The sequence below is a fragment of the Manis javanica genome, chromosome 7 (genome assembly GCF_040802235.1).
Source record: "Manis javanica isolate MJ-LG chromosome 7, MJ_LKY, whole genome shotgun sequence".
NCBI classification, from domain to species: Eukaryota; Metazoa; Chordata; class Mammalia; order Pholidota; family Manidae; genus Manis; species Manis javanica.
In genome coordinates, this window is record NC_133162.1 from 7100388 (window position 1) to 7119673 (window position 19286).

Consider the following 19286-nt stretch of genomic DNA (forward strand, 5'->3'; position numbering starts at 1 on the left):
TCCTCCCTGCCTCCCTGGGGGTTCCCTTCCAGGATGCTCCTGGGCAGCAAAGGCTGAGGCGTGCTTTGGGCTGGTGGCCGCGAACATCCAGAAGGCTGGTGAGCACAGTGCAGCCGCCCAGATCTTTATTGCCTCTCTGTTCCCACGGGCACCTCCTGGTGTCCCTCATGGCAGCTCGGAGGAGAGGGGATGGGACATGGTGAGGTGACTCCTGGGGTATTGGGCAGAGCTGGGACTCCCAGCCCTCTGCTTCCCTGCTGCCCCAAGATGCAGGCCCTGTCCTGCCAGTGTTGGATTTGGCCAGAGAGATGGGGCAAGAGAACAGGCCAGCTCAGGAAGGGTGCCTGATGGGCAGGAGTCCGGGGCAAGTCCCCCCACCCTACCCTGCAGCTAAGTGAGTGTCTCCAGGAGAGGCAGTCTTGTAACAGGGCTTCCAGCACTCAGGAGCCCACACACTGTCCCCACCACTCACCCGTGGCTCTGAGGGTGGGGACAGCTGAGCCCACAGAGGCAGATTGTGCCCAGGAATGTCTAGCCACACCCGCTGCCAGCGGGCATGTCCACAGCCACCCTCCCTGCCCGGGCAAGCTGGGACATGCCGGCTGAGCCCGGATGCACGACTGCCTCCCCTCACTCCCGCAGGACTCTGGGGACCGACACAGGCCAGTGCAGCCTCCCTTCCCCAGCATGCCTGGGATTTCTGCTCTCACAGACCACTGCCAGCTGGGGTGCCAACCAGTAAATGCCCCCCCCCCTATGCTGCCTCTACCTGGGGCTGCTCTCGGCAGCATGGGCCCCTCTGCCTCCACCTTGGTGCAGCTGGGCCTGTAAAGCAGTGTTGAAATCCTGTTAAGCCAGGCCCTGTTAATGATCTCATCTCATCCCGTTACTTCCCCATGAAGTCAGTTTTATTTCCCCATTTTACAGATGGGGAAAGAGAAACTCAAGTTGCATAAGGAGCCTAGGGAAACACCAGTCGTAGTGGCAAGAGGTAGGATTCCACCCCAAATGGAGCATCATTTCAACCCTTCATTCAGCACCCAGCCCTGTTCCTCCAGACATCAGGGGTACCGTGAGCAGAAGACTTACTCCCTGGCCAAGCCCCACAGGGCCCTGCCAGCCAGCCTGTGGGTGTGGATGGGGGGCTGCAGGATGGAGGCTCTAGGCAGAGAGGTCCTAGGAGGGTTTTGTGGGGGCTGTGGAGGAGCAGGAGGTGTGTTAAGGGGTGATTCTGGCTGAGGGCGGGCCTCCCAGCAGAGAGCTGAGTGGGCAGGAGGTACAGGCAAACCCGGCGGGCAGACAGACAGGGAGCAGCAGGCCAGGCCCGAGGCCCTGCAGCAAGGCCTTGGTCCTCCTGAAGGGCTTAGGGAAAGAGGTTCCAGGTCAGGTTCAAGCCACACTGAGCTGGAGGTCCTGCAGATGTTGGGCCAGAGCTCAGGACGTGGTCTGTGGGCACTTTGGAGCTTTGGACCACTGGGGCAGAGGTACAGTTCAGATTTGAATTTGGTGCCAGGCCACAAGTCACGTCAAAGCTGGCTGGGCACAGCAGCCTCTCAGGGCAGGGTGGGGACACCCTGGGCTCATGCAGGACGACTCTCATTGTGTAGATGGGCCCGGAGCCGGCAGGACTTTCCCAGGACACGCCCGGTGCATAACAGGCTGGAGCCAGAAGCCAGGTGCCCACGTCCCCGTGAGGCACCTTCTGCAGACTGCTGTGAGACTTGGTGCCAGCGAGGGTGGTACTTGGGGACCACCCCTTCTCAGAACAGAGGTCCGATGGAAGCCCAGAGGGGAGCAGGGTTTACTCCCTGCCAGGACTCACTCCCTCATCCAAAGGGCCTTCCTGGGGGAGCCGTGGCCATTGGACCCCGTTCTTGAGCCAAATCACAGAACAGGGAAGGAGCAGATAGTACGGGCCATTTTAGCCAGTGGGGAGCCCCACCTGACCTGGCAGAAGTGAGGATAGCCAGCCATCTTGTACCGGCCCTCTGGGGCGTCTTCTCAGGGGACTCGGGCAGACCAGGGTACCCCTGGGAGTGGTTGGGGCTGGTCTAGTCTTTGGGTAGAGCCCTTCTTTGAGGCCCCAACACAGCCCTCCTCCCCAAGTTTGCACCCCCACCCCTTTCCACCCCCAGCGACTATGTCCACAGCTGCCAAGTGTGCAGAGCGCCAGGCCCTCCGGGGCCAGCCAGGATGCTGCTCCCAGGAGTCACAGGGGTGCGTGTGTGCGCTGCGGAGCTCTGCCAGCTGAAAGGGACAACCGGTGAGGGGCTTCTGGAGTTTGCTTCTGGAGTTTTCCATGCCAAAGACTGTTTGAGCCCAAGTCAGTCAGTTGTGTTTCCACAATGTCTGCTTGCCTTTCTTTATGATTATATTTTATTGTTGGGTAAGAAAGATCTACCCGACACCCCCCCCACACACACAAACTACTACCACTGAACTGAAAGGAAATCTAGCTGAATCTGACACTTTGAACTTAATCTCTGCTTCTCATCTGTTTACCAGGTGTAGAAATGTGATGACAGGTGGAAATGGGGGTTCCCTGTCCTCATGCACGGGACAGGGGACACCTGGCCCAGTGTCCCATCCTCAGTGTGGGTGGCACTGTTGCCTCAGCACCGAGGCCTTGCAGGCACGAGGAACCATTCCCCCAGGTGGATTCTGACGAACAGCCTCCTTTTCCACTGGTGGGCAGGGCTGGCCTTACGGATGGAGCTGGTGCAGTCCGAGATGGGCCTTGTTTTGGGAAGCTGAGGTTCGGGCACAAAGCAGCCCCCAGCCTCACCCTGGGTTGCCCACAAGGCCTGGCAGTGTTCTGTGGAGCAGGAAGCCCAGTCCAGTCCCACCAGGCAGGCCGAGAGCATGCAAGCCTCTACACAGAGCCATGTTTCCAGGGACTTCTTTGCTGCGCTGTGGAAAGCGCCCAGTAGCCGCGGGGCAGGGCCCGCTCGGCCCACACCCACATGCAGGACTGGGGCACAAGTGGTGTGTCCCCTTTGCCTTTCTGGGTTGGCCTTTCCTGAAGTTTTCACATCCTGTGCTTATAGGAAACTCAGATTTAATTTAGTGATTAAGTGCAGGAACTAGGGGCTGGTAGGGTTTTTTTTGTCTGCACAGTATTTCAAAGTGCCATTTTTCTTTAAAACGCAGAAATCTTGTTCCTGCCAGTAAGGAAAGTCAACAAGAACTTTGGTGGAGAAACATCAAAATGATTTCATATGGAGATGGGGTTGGGGGATTTCTTTTTTAGAAAATATGAGTGACCGTTTAAGTAAAATTTTGGCCTGTAGGTCATCCTTTTCTTCTTTTCTAATTTAGTGTTTCTTCTCCTTGTGAAACACACACACACACATACACACACGCAAGCCATTGACGGTACATTCACATGTTAAAAAACTGAAACAGTGCCCAGTGGGAAGTCAGGCCCCCAGGCCCTCAGGTTAGCTGCTTATTTGTTTTTGTGGTCCTTCCGGAATTGCTTTTTGCACATACAAGCAACTAAAATTTTTTATTCTTATTTTATTCTCCTTTCTTATACAAAAGGTAACATGCTATATTACCTTAAATAATAGACCCTGGAGGTGTTCCCGCTTTGGAACCGAGTGGCCCCCTCCTTCTTTTAGTTGCAGGATGTTCCCTTTTTCTCCCAGGCCCTGGCGGACAGTCTTCTCCGGCTGGGAATTGAGGCACTCAGGCGTCCTTTCAGAGCCGGCAGGTGTATCCTCGGTGGGTGCCTTCCACCAGCAGGGTTGTGGGCTCCCACCTGTGTGCACCTGTCGGCTTAAGGATCCCGCCCAGGCGGCGGATGCTAGAGATGGTCTGTTTCACCCCCGCAGCAGACACGGGTCGCACATGGATTGTGCCAGCCAGACAGGTGAAAATGGTTTCCCTCTGTCAGTTCAGTTTGCATTTTTCTAACTAGTTGAGTATCTTGTGCATTTAAAGACCATTCATATGTCCTTTGCTGTGCTCATTTGTCCTTTAGGAAAACCGAGTTGTTGGTCTTCTTCTTCTCAGTTGTGGATCAGGGAGACTAGATTTTGCCTGTGGTGTGAGTTGCAAATATTTATTTCTCATTGTTCTCTGTCTTTTGACTTTGCTTTCGGCATTCTTTAACAGCTTCACTGAGGTATGATCCCCACACTATACAGCTCACACATTATATCCTTTCAGTAGTGTATTCACAGCTGTGCAACCATCACAATGAACTTTAGAACATTTCATCACCCCAGAAAGAAACCCCATACCCATGAGCAGTCACTGCCCATCGCCCTCAGCCACCCCCAGACCTACATTCTGTCGCTATGAATTTGCCTATTCTGGACATTTCATTTAACTGGCACCATACAGTATGTGGTCTGCTGAGCCTGGCTTCCCTAACTCAGTGTAATGCCTTCAAGTTTCATGCATGTTGTAGCATACGTCAGTACTTCTTACATACTTTTTGTGGCTGAATAATACTCTATCACACAGATATATCCTAGTTGATGGACAATTGAGTTGTTTCCACTTTTTGGATATTACAAATAATTTCGCTATTGAACATTTATGTATATCTTTTTTGTAGTACGGCATGTTCCCATTTCTCTCAGGTATAAACCCAGGGGTGGAATGGCTGGCTCATATGGTATCTCTGTGTTTAACATTTTGAGAAACTGCCAGACTGTTTGCCCAAGTGGCTGCACACCAGGACCCTTTGGTGATTTTTGACATGTCTGTGTTTTCGTCAAATCAGTTAATTATCTTATGGCTCTGGACCTTCAGTGTTAGAAGGCCTTTCTATCCCAAGATTATAAAGGAATTCTCCTGCGTTGGCTTCTAGTACTTTAGTGGTTTATTTTGCAATCTTTGATCTATGTGGAGTTAATTCTGTATGGTATAGATACAGAGCCAACCTTTTTTTTTTTTTTTTAAATACAGCTACCCATTTCCTCAGTACCAGCTCTCGAAAATTCCATCTTTTCTTCCCTGCTTCGAGATTCCACGTTTATCATATACTACTCAGGGTCTGTTTGAGGACATTCTCTTCTATGTCATTAGTCTCCTCATATAGTGGTTTACTCTTCATTCCTAAGGCTTTGCAGTATGTGTTAGTATTTGTAGGGCTGGTGTCTCCTCACTGTTCTTTACAGAGGTTGATTTTTTTTCTGATAAATCTACCTGTTCATTTTTCCATGAAAAACTCAATCAGTTTGTTTTAATGTGGCAGGGGCAGGTGTTGATATTTTAGATCAGGATCGTATTAGACTTACAAATTAACTTGGGGGGAATCTACACCTTTTTGAGTGTGGGTCTTCCTGTTCGTAACACAGGATGTCTTTCTCTATGTTCAAGCTGTTTGTGTTCTTTAAGTGTTTTCTTCATATCACTTTTGCCAGTTCTTGTATCTTTATCCCTACAGATAGTTACCTTTTGTGCAGCTTTGTCTTTTTGCTCCTGCAAGCAAGTTTGGGTTGAAAAAGACAGTTGGGTTTGACCATCGACCATACGGATTCTGTTCCAAAAGCCAAGCCCCTTGACCCCTTTGCTGTGCAGTGCTGTGTCCCCATTGGGGCAGAGGGTGGGAATGGGGGCTCAGGCTTGTCAAGCACCGTCCTTGGCCTCCTAGGTGGTCTCCATGCCATTAATCTTCCAAACAATGCTGGGCCTTTGGAGCTCTTACTAGCCTCATGGTACAGATGAGAAACTGAGGCTCAGAAGTGTAATGACCTGCCAAGGTCCCGCAGAGGTCCCACGGGAGCTGGGAGTCCAGCCCAGGCTTGTCCAGCCTTTTCTAGGCCACCATCCTGCCCCGAGGATGGAGTGTTCTCCCAACCACAGCCCAGAAGTCAAGAGGTCAGTCTGCACGTGAATGGGCTGTGCTGTTCGGGACAGGTGTCTTCCCTCTCTTGGGCTCAGTCTGCTCATCTGTAAAATGAGGTTCTTATGAAAAAAAAAAACTTGTTCATTTTTCCAGAAAGAATCCCCTCTCTCTGGAAGCCAGTATCTGGAACGGGGTGGACCTGGGGGCACGCCAGTGCTCCGCAGTCCTGCCTCCCTGTACCCTGCTGTGGCCTTTGGGGCTCCCAGCTCCAGGTAGCTGTCTCCCCTGGGGCCCTCGCACCCACCTTCCATGTCCCCAGTCCTGCTGCCGTAGAAGCCTCCCTGACACAGCGTATGTCCTGGCAGTGCGTTAGCCCTGGGCCCCTGCCAGATCCCTGTATGCTTTGGAAAGGTCCCTTGACTTTTGTTAGGCAAAGAATTCTCTTCACGCCAAGCTGAGAGCAAGGTGGTTTCACAAGTCCCGTCCTGAGTGTGTGCTGGCCGGAATGTACACCGCAGAAACAAAATGTTTGTTTTCCAATTGTGAGCGTGCTGGGAGGCCCTTTGGCATTGGCTTCCACACCTTCTGTGCCCAGGCAGGCCATCTGCCACCTGGGGGCCTGGTGCAGAAACAGCATCTGCTGCAGTGTGGCCTGTGGGGCATGAGAAAGAGGGGCCTCTGGACCACTGGGTTGGCCACCATTCAGAGGACATTTGGCTCTCTGGGCCACCGAGGCCTGTTCTTGCCCACAGCACCCTTGGGGACCTCAGGGCTGCACAGACACACGAGCCAAGCCGGGTGGCATTGACCGAGTGGGCCTTTCTTCCCACCCGCCCAGGCGGCGCTGAGCACCTGCAGTGAGCTGGCCCCCCAAGCCACGCAGTGGGGTGTCGGATCTGGGCTATGTGGGGCCAGGCAGAGCACACACAAGTTTGGGGCTGGCTCCCAGAGGGTGAGAGCGAGGCCGCCAAGTGACTGGTACTCAGTAAACATCTGTGGCCCCTGCAGAGGTAAGCTAAGGCAGTGGCCCAGGAAGGCAGGGACTCCCGAGTAACTGCCAGGGCCATCCTTGCACCCCACAGATCTGCCCTGGTCCCCTGGGCCATCTGATTCTAGAAACTGACCTAAAGAGCCTTGAGCATCCGGTGCTGATCAGCATAAGCCCTGGGCCACCAAGGCTCCCTCAAGGCAACTTATTTCCTATTTTCAGGCCTCAGCTATCCAACTTCCCTGTCTGGGTTGTGCGGCCAGCAATTCCCTGACTCCTGAGTGTAGGGAAGCAGTTCAGGCTCAGAAGGCTGCCTCTTGTGGGCTCCGAGGGTAAGCATTTCACAGAAATAGGCTGGGCCTCCACACAGGCCTGGGTGAGCAGCGGCCCTGCCCCTCCAGGAAGTGGAGCTGGGCTGTCTAGGAGCGCGATGTCTATTCCCAGAGTGAAGGGCTGGCCTTTGCAGGACCTGTGCAGCCGCCCCAGTGAGGGCCTGGCCTGCACCCACTGCACTTGGCATCTCCAGCAGCTACCTGACACCAGGCCGGCCCACAGCTCTGACCCAGGGCCTCTGTGAGGAAGCAGCCCCACCACCTGACCCCAGGCCCCAGGGCTTCCTGTGAGAGAGTCTGGACCTCATGCAAAGTTCAGATTGACCAAAGATGCATTAAAGATAGGCCCAAAGTATGCTGCTGCTTTTTTTTCTCTTTTCTGTGATAGTTAAAAAAAAAAACCACCCCAGGAAACCCCATGCTCTGCGCCCTGGTTGTTTCCATGCCAGCTTCCAGTATAAACGAGACTTAGAAAATTTCCAGGCCGCCAGCCCTTCTCATGGCCGGGTGTTTTCTCGATACTTGGAGAATTCTGTTCCTGTGAAAGTACGTGTTTGGGGAGGAAATGCCTCTGCTTAGCCAGATCCCTAGTCCCAGCAGCTTCCAACAGAGTAGCTGGAGTCTCTGGGGAAGTCGGGCCAGGCTGGATGCCTGGTGTGGTCATCCTAATTTGCTGGCTGGGCTTATTTATGCCCCTCTTTCTGGAGGGATTTGAGGTGGCTCCCTAAAAATCTGTAACACAAAGAGATCTGTAAAATCGGATTGGGAAGAGGCAGATAGCATTAAAAAGAGGAAAAGGAAAAGTTCCTGCCTTGAAGAGGAGTGCCAGAAAAGGGAAGTATAAGGGTGGAGGGGACTGCGTCACGCTTCTTGTCTGAAAAGGGGAAGCACACACGTGCCTTGGGGAGACGTGTTTTTTCCCAGTATGATGCTGAGAGGAAGTTTCACGTGGGCACTACACTTAGGACACGGACTAACCCAGGAGAGGTGTCCCGGCCACCACCACTCCCCAGCAAACGTGAGGCAGCCTGGTGCTGATAGCGGGGATCCTCACGGGACAGACGGTCAGCCTCTGGCCAGAACCAGCTAACTGCCCTGGAAGGACAGCAGTTGGAGGAGCCAGACGTAGGCCCAATTCCTCCAACTCTGGGATCCACCTCCCTGAGCACCTCCACTGGGCCACATGGCACTCCTGTGGTCTTCTGGGTTCGGGCATGTCAGGGCCCAGGAAGACGGGAGTGAGGGAGACAGCCTGTCCTCCTGTGGGTGAGGGGGCGGGAGGAGGGGATGGCTGCCTGCTCTCCAACAGGGCCCTGCCGCGGCCTGTTCTTGCCCTTGTTCCCAGGATGCCCCCGAGCCCTTCATGTGGGGCCTCCTGCCCCACCAGGCCGCACTCTCTGGGTCATTCCTGATAAAGTGTGTGGTGCAGTTGGGCTGGGGAGATCATTCTGGAGCCCCGCACCCAGGCTGGCATGGGGCACGGTAGCTCTTGGGGAGGAGTGAGCTCGTGGGCCACAGGCTTACAGGGTATGTGGCAGTTGATGCACACAGCAAGATGGGGCTGAGGGTCTGCTGAGTGAATGTGTTTCCCAAGGGGGCCTGGTTTTCAGCTCACAGCTCCTGGCAGAGGTGCCCTCAGCTCTGCCCTCTGGATTCCTCCCAGCATGGGCACGTGGGGCCAGGCGTGGAGATGGGGGCTGGGCCTGGCTCTCAGGATGCTGTTACCGCCCGGGTCTCATGGGTCTCTGTCTGCAAGGAGGGCCATGTGGAGTTCTGCAGGGGTGAGCCCTGGAAGGTGGGGACCTCACCTCGGTCTCCAGGGCTCGGCCAGGGGCCTCCTACCCAGAGTGAGTGAGGGCGTAGAAGCAGATGTCTGCCCAGAAAAGCTGAGCCAGAGAGGGGACATTGCTCCTGGTGGGAAGCCCTGGGGAGACTGGCTGGGGTAGGCTGAGATGTGGCTGCCCAGAGCTGAGGTCTGGCAGGTCTGATGGAAGCAACTTGACTTTGAGGGGCTCCCTTGTCAAGTTGCCCCAGACACCCCTGATTAGGACTAGGTACTGACTGATGTCTCCAGCCACTAGCCTGAGACTATAGGGATGGTCCTTTTGAGCTATGTGTTACTGGGCAGGCCTGTGCCCAAGCAGGCAGTTGATCCCTGGGCCAGGGCTGGGCTCAAGAGAACAGAGTTTGGGGTGGAGACCGTTTGTCCCAGAGCAACTACTCTACCCTGGAATGATGTGTTCACGTGGTGCTTTGAACTTGTTAGCAGCTTTGCAACTTTCCCCAGACATTTTTGAGGGCACACTGCCTCCGGGCCTCCAACAGGCCCATGCAGTGTTCTTGTGGGAGCTGGGTTTCTGCAGAGCATGAGCTGCCAGGAGAAGCTGGGCTGGACCCTGCCCCAGGGCATGGTGGGCACAAGGCAACCACAGGGTCTGGGCGTGGGTGCACCAGTGGATGTTGGCACAGGGTGGGCTCACCTGGGGATGGAGTCTGGGCAGGACACACACTGCCCCATTGTGGCAGACACATTCCTGCCCTGCAGGTAGGGCGTGCCATCAGCTGGGCCATTCATTGGGCGGGGCTTGGGTTTCTCTGTGGCTGAAATGGTGAGTTTTGAGTCAACAAAGTTTTCAAGGTGACACTCGCCTTGCTGCCAATGAGCAGGTGTCTCTGAGGACTATTGGAAGGTGGAGTCAGGGCTTCCAGGGGTGCGCTGGTGATGACATTCACCCCCGAATTGGGCAGTTTCTCGCCCTGCGGCAGAGCAGAGAGGGGGCTGTTGTTCTGACCAGCCGAGCCCGGAGCCCGGCTCCCTAACCTGTCTCAGCCCTGCTGGGGAACACCTGAGGCATCTCTGAAAGGCCCCAGCGAACGGGTTCCCAGCCCCTGCTGCTGGCGAGCCAATGTTTAATGTGGGTAGTACTTAAAACACACATGAACACGTGCCATGAAGTCGAGCACAAGAGTTCCCCACCCACCTGCCCGTGCCCCTCAGGGAGTTTAGCCCACGAGCTCAGGCAGGATAATCGGGGCACAGAAGGACAAATGCAGACTTGGGAAGTGTTTTGCTCAAGTTTGCAGCAACGCTTTCCACCATTTTCATGTTGCAGCTCACTGGAGACAGTGCCACCTGCTCTGGTGTTCAGTATACTAGGCCAAATGGACGTGCTGCTCCCTGGGGGCTTGAGGGCACCAGTGTCTGGGCACAACCTGGACCCGTCTGCAGCGCATCCGGCTTACACCAGCCGCTACTTATGACAGGGGTCCCCTTGCCATCCCAGAGCATTCTTACGTACTGTGACTTCTGTGGCAAAGACTGCTCAGCCAGGACGGGGCAGGATCTGGTGCCCCGGGCTCCTGAGCCCCGCAGTGCTCACTGGCCTCACTCCTGGGCCTGCTCTGCCAGGGACATAGGCTGAGGTGGGTAAGGGAAAGTGCACCATGCAGACTGGGGCCCAGGCAGGGGCCGAGGGGTCCCCAGGCTAATGAGGCTGTGGCCTGCGCATCCGCATGTCAGGTCTCACTGTGGTGGGCCCTTCTCTCCTCAGGCCCAGCGTGCCTTCCCAGAGCCCCCAGCGCTGCAGCCTTCACCTTCCTCGGTTAATCAAAAGATTCCAAGAAAAGCAAACCCATCAGAACAGGTTCCTCTGGGGCTTCAGGAACAATGAGCGTGTGCACGGCAGGCACAGCCACCTCCGTCCAGAGAGAGTGCCTTTTATTTTCCGTTTGCTGAACCTGTTTCAGCAGCTTGTTCATGGTGACAGCCGGTGGTCATGTTTATTTCAAGGTGATATATAAACGCTGTAGCCTGTGAAGGGACCAGGGCCCTCGGGTCAGGCCTGTGATCTTGGCATCAGCCTGCATGTGGTCTTCCCATCCCTGCCTCTGCTCTCCTGACCCCAGTGTGCAGGGAAGAGACCAAAGCCTAAGTCCTCTCCCTGCACATCTCTTCTGTTGTGTCCCCTCTGGAAGGGACTGCTGGGTACTTTTGGGGGTCTTGAGCTGGCATGGGCACCCCAGCTGTCACAGCCCTCTGTCCTGATTCCCTGGGGCTCTACATGAAGCAGGTGTTTTAACTGCATCCTTGGGTCATGTTCACGCTGCACTTGCCACTCGGGCAGGCTCCCCAGAGGCAGCGCTTGGCGGATAGAGAGCTCTTGACAGCCACGCTCTTTAACTGGGAACGCAGGGACCATGGCTCGCCTCTTACAGATGAGACATCTGAGGCCTAGGGGCGCTGAGGGGTCTGCGTGGGGCCTCTGGTGGGTGTGCCTGGCCTTTCCTTCAGCAGAACTGTGGCATCCACCTCCCGAGTGCCTGTTGAGGTCCCGGGGGCCCAGCTCCGTCCCGAGCATCAGCATCTCCAGGCAGGGCTTAGAGCTCTTGTGGAAACCAGCTCTCTGGACGGTTGTGATGTGCACCAGGTTGGGACATCAGCTCAACCCTCCTGGCCCCATCTCCCACTCTGGTGAGTGGGGAGAGGGCATCACGCCCCCTTTGTGCAGCAGTTTCCATCCGCGTCGGTAGGTTCACCCCTGCAGAGGTCTCTTGTAACAGCTGCAGGGGCTTCCCTCCTGAGCAGACATTCTCCCTGGGACCATTATCAGGGGAATAGGTTACTCTCTTCAGCTTAACAGTGTGTTGAGGAATATTCATGTCACTGAATGTTTGCATGCATCCTAAGTTGTTTTCTGAATCCAGAGATCCTAGAAGTGACGTTGCCCGATGAAGGCTGTGCTGAAGGGGTCTGAGCCAACCCTTCTCACTGCAGCCTCCCAGCATTGGGTATTATCAAGTGCGAGCAAACAGCCCCTCTTCCTTGCCCTGATGGGGGAGGAATCCAGGATTTGATGGTCTTCCACCATCTGGGGGACCCGTCGCCAGACACCCTGGGGGCTTCGGCCTCGCTTTGTGGGTGTGCAGTCTTTGGGTTCTGGGAAGGAAGCGTGACCCCTAGTGACCTGTGTGTCCGTCTCCCCACAGAATTGTCAGACCTTCAGCAGTCTCAGCTGCCTGAGCACGGGGATGGAGGACTGCGGCCCCCACAGCCCCTTCGCCCTCCACGTCAGCAGCACCAGGTCCTGGACTGCCTTGCTCTCGGCCTCTGGCACTGGGGGCAGGACCCCTGCCGGAACCCCTGTCCCCGAGCCGCTCCCCCCGTCCTTCGATGACCGCCCGCCCTGCACAGAGGAGCCGTGCTGTGAGGAGTCTGACAGCTGTGCCCCAGAGGAGAGCTGTGGCTGGAGAGGGGAGCCAGCCCCGGCCTGGCGGGACCGCAGGGCTGCCAGGAACAGCCCCTGCTCCCTGGATGGCGAGCTGGACATTGAACAGATAGAGAACAACTGAGGGGCTGTGGGCCCTCGGTCAGGGTGGGGTACATTAGAGTCAGTGGCCTCTGTCTGGGCACCAGGTGGGCCCTTGGAGAGGGAGCCCCACTCCTGGGCCTGATAAAAGCTTCCTGAGGGCACTGAGTCCCAGGGAGCGAGCCCAGCCACCTCCCGGAGAGGCTGTCCAACCTTGGGGGGATCCTGGCCGCACCACCCAGTGGGACGCCTCAGCCTTTCACCAGCACGGCGGCCACAGTCCACAGAACTGCTGGAGCCCATCGAGCAGCTTTTGGTCTGGCTGTCTTCCCCCTTTCCCTCGTGGGGCATCGGCTGCAGGCATCCCAGCCACCCCCGGGCAGCCTCCTGGCACTCCCGGTGGGGTCCGCTCTGCACGCCGACTCCCAGCTGAGGTTTCCGACCCAGCGGGCTTGTCGGGGGCCTGGGCTCGGGTCCGTCTGGTGGTGTCAGGGCCCTTCCCGGCCTCCTGCTCAGGTTCAGTTCTGGAGAGCTGGCCCCCCAGCTTCTGTCCCTCACTTTTATTCCGTGCCTTCTCTCCCAGGTCTCCCTGCTTCAGGCTTGGGAAGGTTCGGGAGATGCTTCCTTCTGTACTAACACCAGAACCATTTGGCCTTAATTCCAAGTGTGGGAGACAGAGGCCCTGGGGTGCTGGGTGGCCCTCCACATCTGAACTTTCGGGGCCCAGGGAACAGCTTGGGGTGCTCGTTAGAGTCTGTCTGCATTGGGTAGACATTTGGTAGCCCTACTGGCCAAAAAGACAGAGCCACTTGCCACTCCTGTGGTGTGGAGGTCTGAGCCCATGGCTCTCTGCCACTCTGGAGGCCACCTCAGCATGGGTGGCATGTGGCAGCCATTCTCCATGGCTAACCTGTCACTGAGTGCTTAGCGTAGTTGATTCAGGTGAGTAGAAAGATGTCAACATGAAAGGGCGCCTTCTGTAAAATGTCCTCAGGAGGCAGGAGCTGTGAGCAGGTGCACAAACCCAGGCCCTGTGCACATTTTGGGGTGGAAGATGTCTGCTGGCCACTCTGGGGGGCCTCCAAGGCCCTCTGCAGTATTCTAAGCATGCTATCTTGGTTACTGGGGGCTGCTGGCTTTAATCAAGGTGCATCGTCCCCCTCGGGTCAAGCCCACCCGCTGGTCAGCTGCAGGAAGCAGAGCATTCTAAGTGCTGTTCCCCTGCTGCAGGCCCCCCCAGGCCCAGAGCTCGCTGCACACATGCGCTCTCCCAGGATCCTCACACCCCAGCAGATCCCCGACACCGAGGAGCGCCTGGCGCCTGAGGTCTTGCCCTCAGGCAGCTCCCGTCTAGCCGGCTTGCAGACACACCACGTGGGCGCGCTCTCGTGGAATCTGGCTTTTAGCAAACTTGCCATCTTCTGCAGACAAGAGCAATTGGGCTGTTTTGAAAGCAAGTGGCTGCTTTTCCCATAAAGCTAAAAGTAACTGGGGTGTTCTGGGTTCGCTGACTCGTGCTAAGAGCACCTGGGTAGTCGCTTTGCTCTTGTGCATCCGCTCTGGATGGAGGTTGAACACAAATGGTTCTCACCTTTCTCCTTAGGAAAGACCCTATTTGGGAAACTTGACTTAAATCTCCGCTTTTTTTACTAGCTCAAAAGTGTGGTGGCTTAAGTTCTGATTTATAGGTTGCTTTTCTTAAAAATCAGCCATCAGATGCTTGCAGAAAATCCAACGTGGTGGCCCTTGGAGGCTGTGTTCACAGCCCAAGCTAGAGTATCATGGTTGTTGTACAGGGCCCTGGGCAGCTCTGGGGTGGGGGCCGGCTAGCCTCAGTGGCTCCCACCAAAGGCACGTCCCCCAGGACCCCAGAGAGCCGAATCAGAGAGCTGGCTGCTCTGGGTAGATGATGACCTCTTCGCCCGATCTCCACTCAGTAGGTTGTGGAGGCCACATTTCCTTAGAGTAGATCTGAGACGGCTGGGGTGGGTATTGCTGACATATGAATTCAGAGAGCACGTGGGTGCCTCACGTCCCCAGCCTGGGATGGAAGGCACGGGCCCCTGTTACCGGTCAAGCTGACCACAGAGGGAGCATGGCCTCCAAAGCAGTCCTTCCTGTGGAAGGCGAGGCAGTGCCCCACCTCCTGGTGTACGTTGCAGGGAGGGATGGAGGGTTGAGTGCTATGGTGCAGGTGACCTGTCCTTGGACCCTGCCTGCTACCTCCCTTCTCAGGCCAGGTGGCAGGGAAGGACAAGCCGTGGAGCTCGCGAGATGGCCTGTCCACCACCCGCACCCAAGCTGGTGCTATCACCAGCAAGCCCACCCCCAGGCCCTTTCCGGCTTCCCCAGAACCCTCCTGGCTGTCCCCACCCCCACCAAAGCGCCTAGCCCAAGCCCACAATAGCAGCAGTGAGGGGAGAGAATGGCCAGTGTCCCTTCTGGTCAGAGAAAGAAGTGGCCTTCGGTTGGCTTCATGTTTGTCTTGTTAATGCAGCGAGCAGACCCCATTTAAAAGGAACTGCCGTTCTGCCCGAAGAGGGCACGCTCCACCATGGCACCAGGACCAACGGTCTTGCTGGGAGATTCGCCCAGGGGGTCCCTCTGACCCTGTGTGGCTGTCCCCCGGGCGGCAGTGCACTGGGAGCTCGCCCTCCAGGAGCCGCCCTTTTGCCCCGGCCCCATTTCTTGCAGCCAGTGCCCATGAACTCCTGCCTCCGAGGGGAGAGTGAGGGAGTTAAGAGCCAGGAGCGAGGGCTGTGCCAGGCCACCCGGGGGCCCCGAGGGGCGAGGGCAGTCACGGCTCCCGGAGGGCCGGGTGGGGAGGGGAGGCCGGCTGTCATGTGCACCCCCACCCGCTCCCGAAGGAGCGCGTGCGAAGCCGCAGGACCAGCAGGGGCGGCTGTGCGCCTGGTGGGCCGCGCGGGGCCATGGCAGCGGCCGCTCCTGCCTCACCCGTGGTGGGGGCCGGGGCCCAGAGGCGGCATGACATCGAGCCCACCGGAGCTGTTCTGGTCATACACGCAGATTTTCATTCTCAGAAAGCCTTACTTTTCAATAAAATCTTTGTAGCAGGAAAGTTTTGTGTATTTCTATGCTGAAAGAAAATTTAAATAAAGGTAAAGTCCACGTTAAAAAGAAAAACTCCAACCTCCAAATGGGTCCCCCAGGACAGGGGCGGGTGTGGCTTCCGGCTCTGGCCGACACTGCCAAGGGGGCGTGCTGGGTGCCGCCCGAGCAGGTTTGCGTGGAGTTTTAGGCACCCGTCTGCTCTGCCACCGGCACGGGCGGGCGTCGGTGTGCGCTGTGCCCGTGTCCGCTGGCAAGGTCAAAGTCATGCGCTCTGTGGCCTTGGGGCCAGTCACCTAAAAGGTATCGCTTTGGGCAGCCGCCTGGGCATGGGCAGAAGCGCCAGGGTGCAGCACGGCTGGAGCAGTGCAGGGGCACTGCAGCCTGTGTGGGCACTGGTACCGCATCTCACCACAGCCGCGGTCGGTCAAACCCCTCCTCTCAGCACCAGAGAAAATCATGCCTCGGAAGAGAAAACGATTAGGGCAGAAACCCCAGAGCACAGCAGAGACCTCATAGCCTAGGTAGGATGTAGTCGGACCTTCTAGCGTAGCCTCCATGGCAAGTAAATGGTGTCTCAAGTGCGCGGGGTGGGGGTGGGGTGTCCTGGGGGCTCGGGGACCGCGCGCAGGCGGCCGTGGGCTGTCATGTGCTTTCCCAAGCCGTCCGTTGTGGCGTGGCGGAGCTTCGGGAAGCGAGGCGGCCAGGGCGCGTGGTGGGGGCCCAGCCCCTGTGGGGAGCACCATGTGCCTGCAAGAGGCTGGGCCCTCCGGCCCCCATCGTGGCCCGGCCCCGTGAAGCCCCCACCGTCTTGCACTAGAACCGCTCTAGTCTCAGGAATTTGCTTGTTACTTTTACTGTGTAAATAAAGCTTCCTGGTTCAACACCCAGCCACTGGGAGCCGCCTGCGTGGTTTCTGTTGGGTCCGGCGCATCAGCAGGCTTCCCGCTCTGCGGCACAGAAGCATTAGCCTGGGCCCTTCCGTCCCCTCCGAGCTTCCAGGTCAGGTCCATAAAACGGGGAAGGCAGACACCTCAGTGTTGTCGAGAGGCTCAAATGCAGGGGGCTGCATGAGCAACTGGGGGGAGGGCTGGCCAGGGCTGTGGTCACAGGGGAGCCCCTCCAGAGGTGCCATCTGGGCAACCCAGCGCCCAGGTCAGTGTGTATGTGCATGTGTGTGCCAGGAGCCAGGGACCCCAGGACAGCAGATCAGAGACACCCCTCGTGCCAGGAAGGAACCCGCCTTTCATGGAGCCCTCGAGCGCATCAGCTCAGGCCTCAGCAACACCAAGAGGCAAGGGCACATGGCAGTTTGCCCCAGGTCATGCCGCTATGGAGTGCCCACCGTGGCCCGGAGACTGGAGCGCCACCTGCCCAGGGTAAGTTAGGGGGCGGTACAGGCTGGGCCTCCATGTGCACAGAGGGTAGCTCAGCTCAGACCTGTGCTGCTTGGGCCATGGGGATGCAGCTCGGCCCCGAGTGGGCTCTGGAGCACACGTCCCCTGTGCTTGGCCCTCCAGATCGGGGACCCCTGGCTAACCAAGGTCAGGGGAGGCAGGACGTTTGCAGCCTGTCTCAGGACAGGCTTGTTTAATTTCTGTGACCCACCATTTGCCCACAAAATCTGACCCCAGAACTTCTGCCTGGAACATCCCCTGGGTCCTGAGGTTGCCCCGGGAATGAGGCCCCAGGACACTTGGTTTGGACTTGTTTTTCTCTTTAGCAGCAGATCCTCTGTCAAATGGTCTGTGAACACCTGATTCATGAGAGGGTGATGCGTGGAACAGGCTGAAGCACATGTCCTCTATGCCTGGCCCTCCAGATCAGGGACCCCTGGCTAACCCCTGGCTAAGCTGTGGGGAGGGGAGCCCGCTTCTCCCCAGGTCGCCTGGCAGCGCCAAGGCCCAGGACCCCGTTCATGACCCCCATGCCTGGAAGGGCAGAGGCCAGGAGAAGCTCTGCCAAGCACAGTGGCCCCCATGTGTCCTCCCCAGAGGAGGGCACAGAGTGGCCCTGGATGGGCCCTCTAGCCCTGGGCAGCCCCTCACCTGCCCCCTCAGACAAGGCCCCTAACGGGGCACCCGCCCCAAGCTGGCTCTGCTGTCAGGGCATCTGCTGTCTGACTCAGCTCACCCAGTGCCGGCCACCTGCTCCCTGCACCACCAGGCCCCATGGCGGGGGATGGACACTCGCCACACCCTCCTGCACCCTGAGATGCACTGAAACAGGACTCTGCCCTTGGCACAGGCTTGTGCCCTGCCACTGGGTCTGCCCCCAGCCAGGCCATCTCCCCCCTGCATCTGCCATGGGCACTGTCTGTGGGACACAGACAACGTGCTAATTCTGAGCAGTTTCCTCATGTGTAGCTAGGTTGTAATGCAAAAAGGCCCTCAGGACCACACTAGACTTGCAGTGTGGCTCAGACTGTTTAAAACAGTCTCATAGAAAGAGGGCAAAAAGGAAATGCCCTCAAGTAGGAACAGGGGTCAGACCTTGTGAGAGGAAAGAGGAGGAAGAGGATGGTCACACCAGCTGACTGCCTGGGGCAGGAGGTGACACCAGGAACACCCAGTGTCCCCGTGCATCCCCACCTCTGTGCCCCTTTCCGGCTGCCTACGGCTGCCCTGCAAGGGGCAGGAATGGCCCAGCTGGAAGACCTGGGCCTGTGGAGGGGCCCAGCTCAGCTCGTAACCAGATTTGAAGGAAGGGCAGGGTGCTGAAGCCACCAGGCCCGGTGGCGGGCACACAGCAGATGTTGAGGACTTGGGCCCGTCGACCCCTCCCCCAGCCTCACATTAGTGAGCTGTGTGGCCATCCCGTGTTCATGTCCACCTGGTGCCACACCCCCTCTGCTCTCCCATGAGAGTGGGGGGGGCGCAGTCATTGTCCTGCTCCCAGGTTGGCCTGGGACCTCGTGGCACCTGGATCCAGCAGGCCTGGGCTTGGGAGTCAGGTGAGATGATGAGCTCTCTCACTGGACTGACCCAGTTTGAGTGGGTTCTCAGTGGGCAGTCACTTGGCACAGGGCTGGTAATGTGTGGATCCTCATGCTGGAAGGTCCGGGTAGGTGAAGCCCCTGCATCCCCAAAGAGGTGACACTGATTGGTCCGTCCTCCCCAGCCACCCCTTCCCCTCCTGAGAGCAGCTCTGCAGGGCAACCCCAGAGCCAGGAATGGTTTGTGGGGCAGCGGGGCTGGGGGCAGGCTGCCACGTCACCTCAGGGCTCCGCTGGAGGGACCATGGAGTCAGCTGGCTTGTCCCCTGGGCTCTGAGGGTCCATTTCTGTAGTGTCTCCCGAGTTCCTACCAGCCACAAACTCCAGCCCCCCCAAGGCCAGTTGGCTCCTTGCATCTCTGGCCTGGAACTGCCCATCCTGCTCGGGGGCTGTGGAAGGAGGGTCTGGGGCAGGCCAAGGCTGGGCCTCCTGAAGGACCCAGGGATGAGGCAGGTCCTTATGGCTTCTGGGCAGAACCATCGCCCTGAGTGGCAGCTGACATGGTCACGCCCAGCCAGGTGACAGGGCGCCCTGGGTCGGCCAGGTCCCGGTAGGGTTCAGTGAATGCCTGGTAAGAAAGGAGGCCGCCCTTTTACAGAGGTAGCTGAGGCTCTGACATGGCGCCCCCAAGGGAGGCGGGAGGGACCTCAGCCCTGAAGAACATTCTGCCTCCAAAGGGAGGATGCCAGTGCGCTGGCTCACCTGGGGGGTCAGGCCACCGCCATGGGAAGGTTGTGGAAGGGACTAGGAAGCATGGGGTGCAGCGTCAGACCTTCATTTGAGTCTCAGCTCT

The 19286-nt window shown here is 57.6% G+C and overlaps 1 protein-coding gene across 4 annotated transcripts in view; it reads left to right on the top strand.

Annotated features, from left to right (window-relative positions):
* The window catches only part of FAM53B (family with sequence similarity 53 member B), a 109346-nt gene that overhangs the window by 59885 nt on the left and 30175 nt on the right, over positions 1 to 19286 (top strand). For 2 of the 4 annotated variants that reach the window (XM_017647864.3, XM_017647874.3), the window contains one exon: positions 12110 to 15508. The exons of the other annotated variants lie outside the window; for them this stretch is intronic. In XM_017647864.3, the coding sequence (XP_017503353.1) occupies positions 12110 to 12472 (363 nt within the window). In that variant the 3' untranslated portion in view covers positions 12473 to 15508. Of the gene's footprint in view, positions 1 to 12109; positions 15509 to 19286 lie in introns of those variants that run through there. 4 annotated transcript variants of the gene reach the window in all.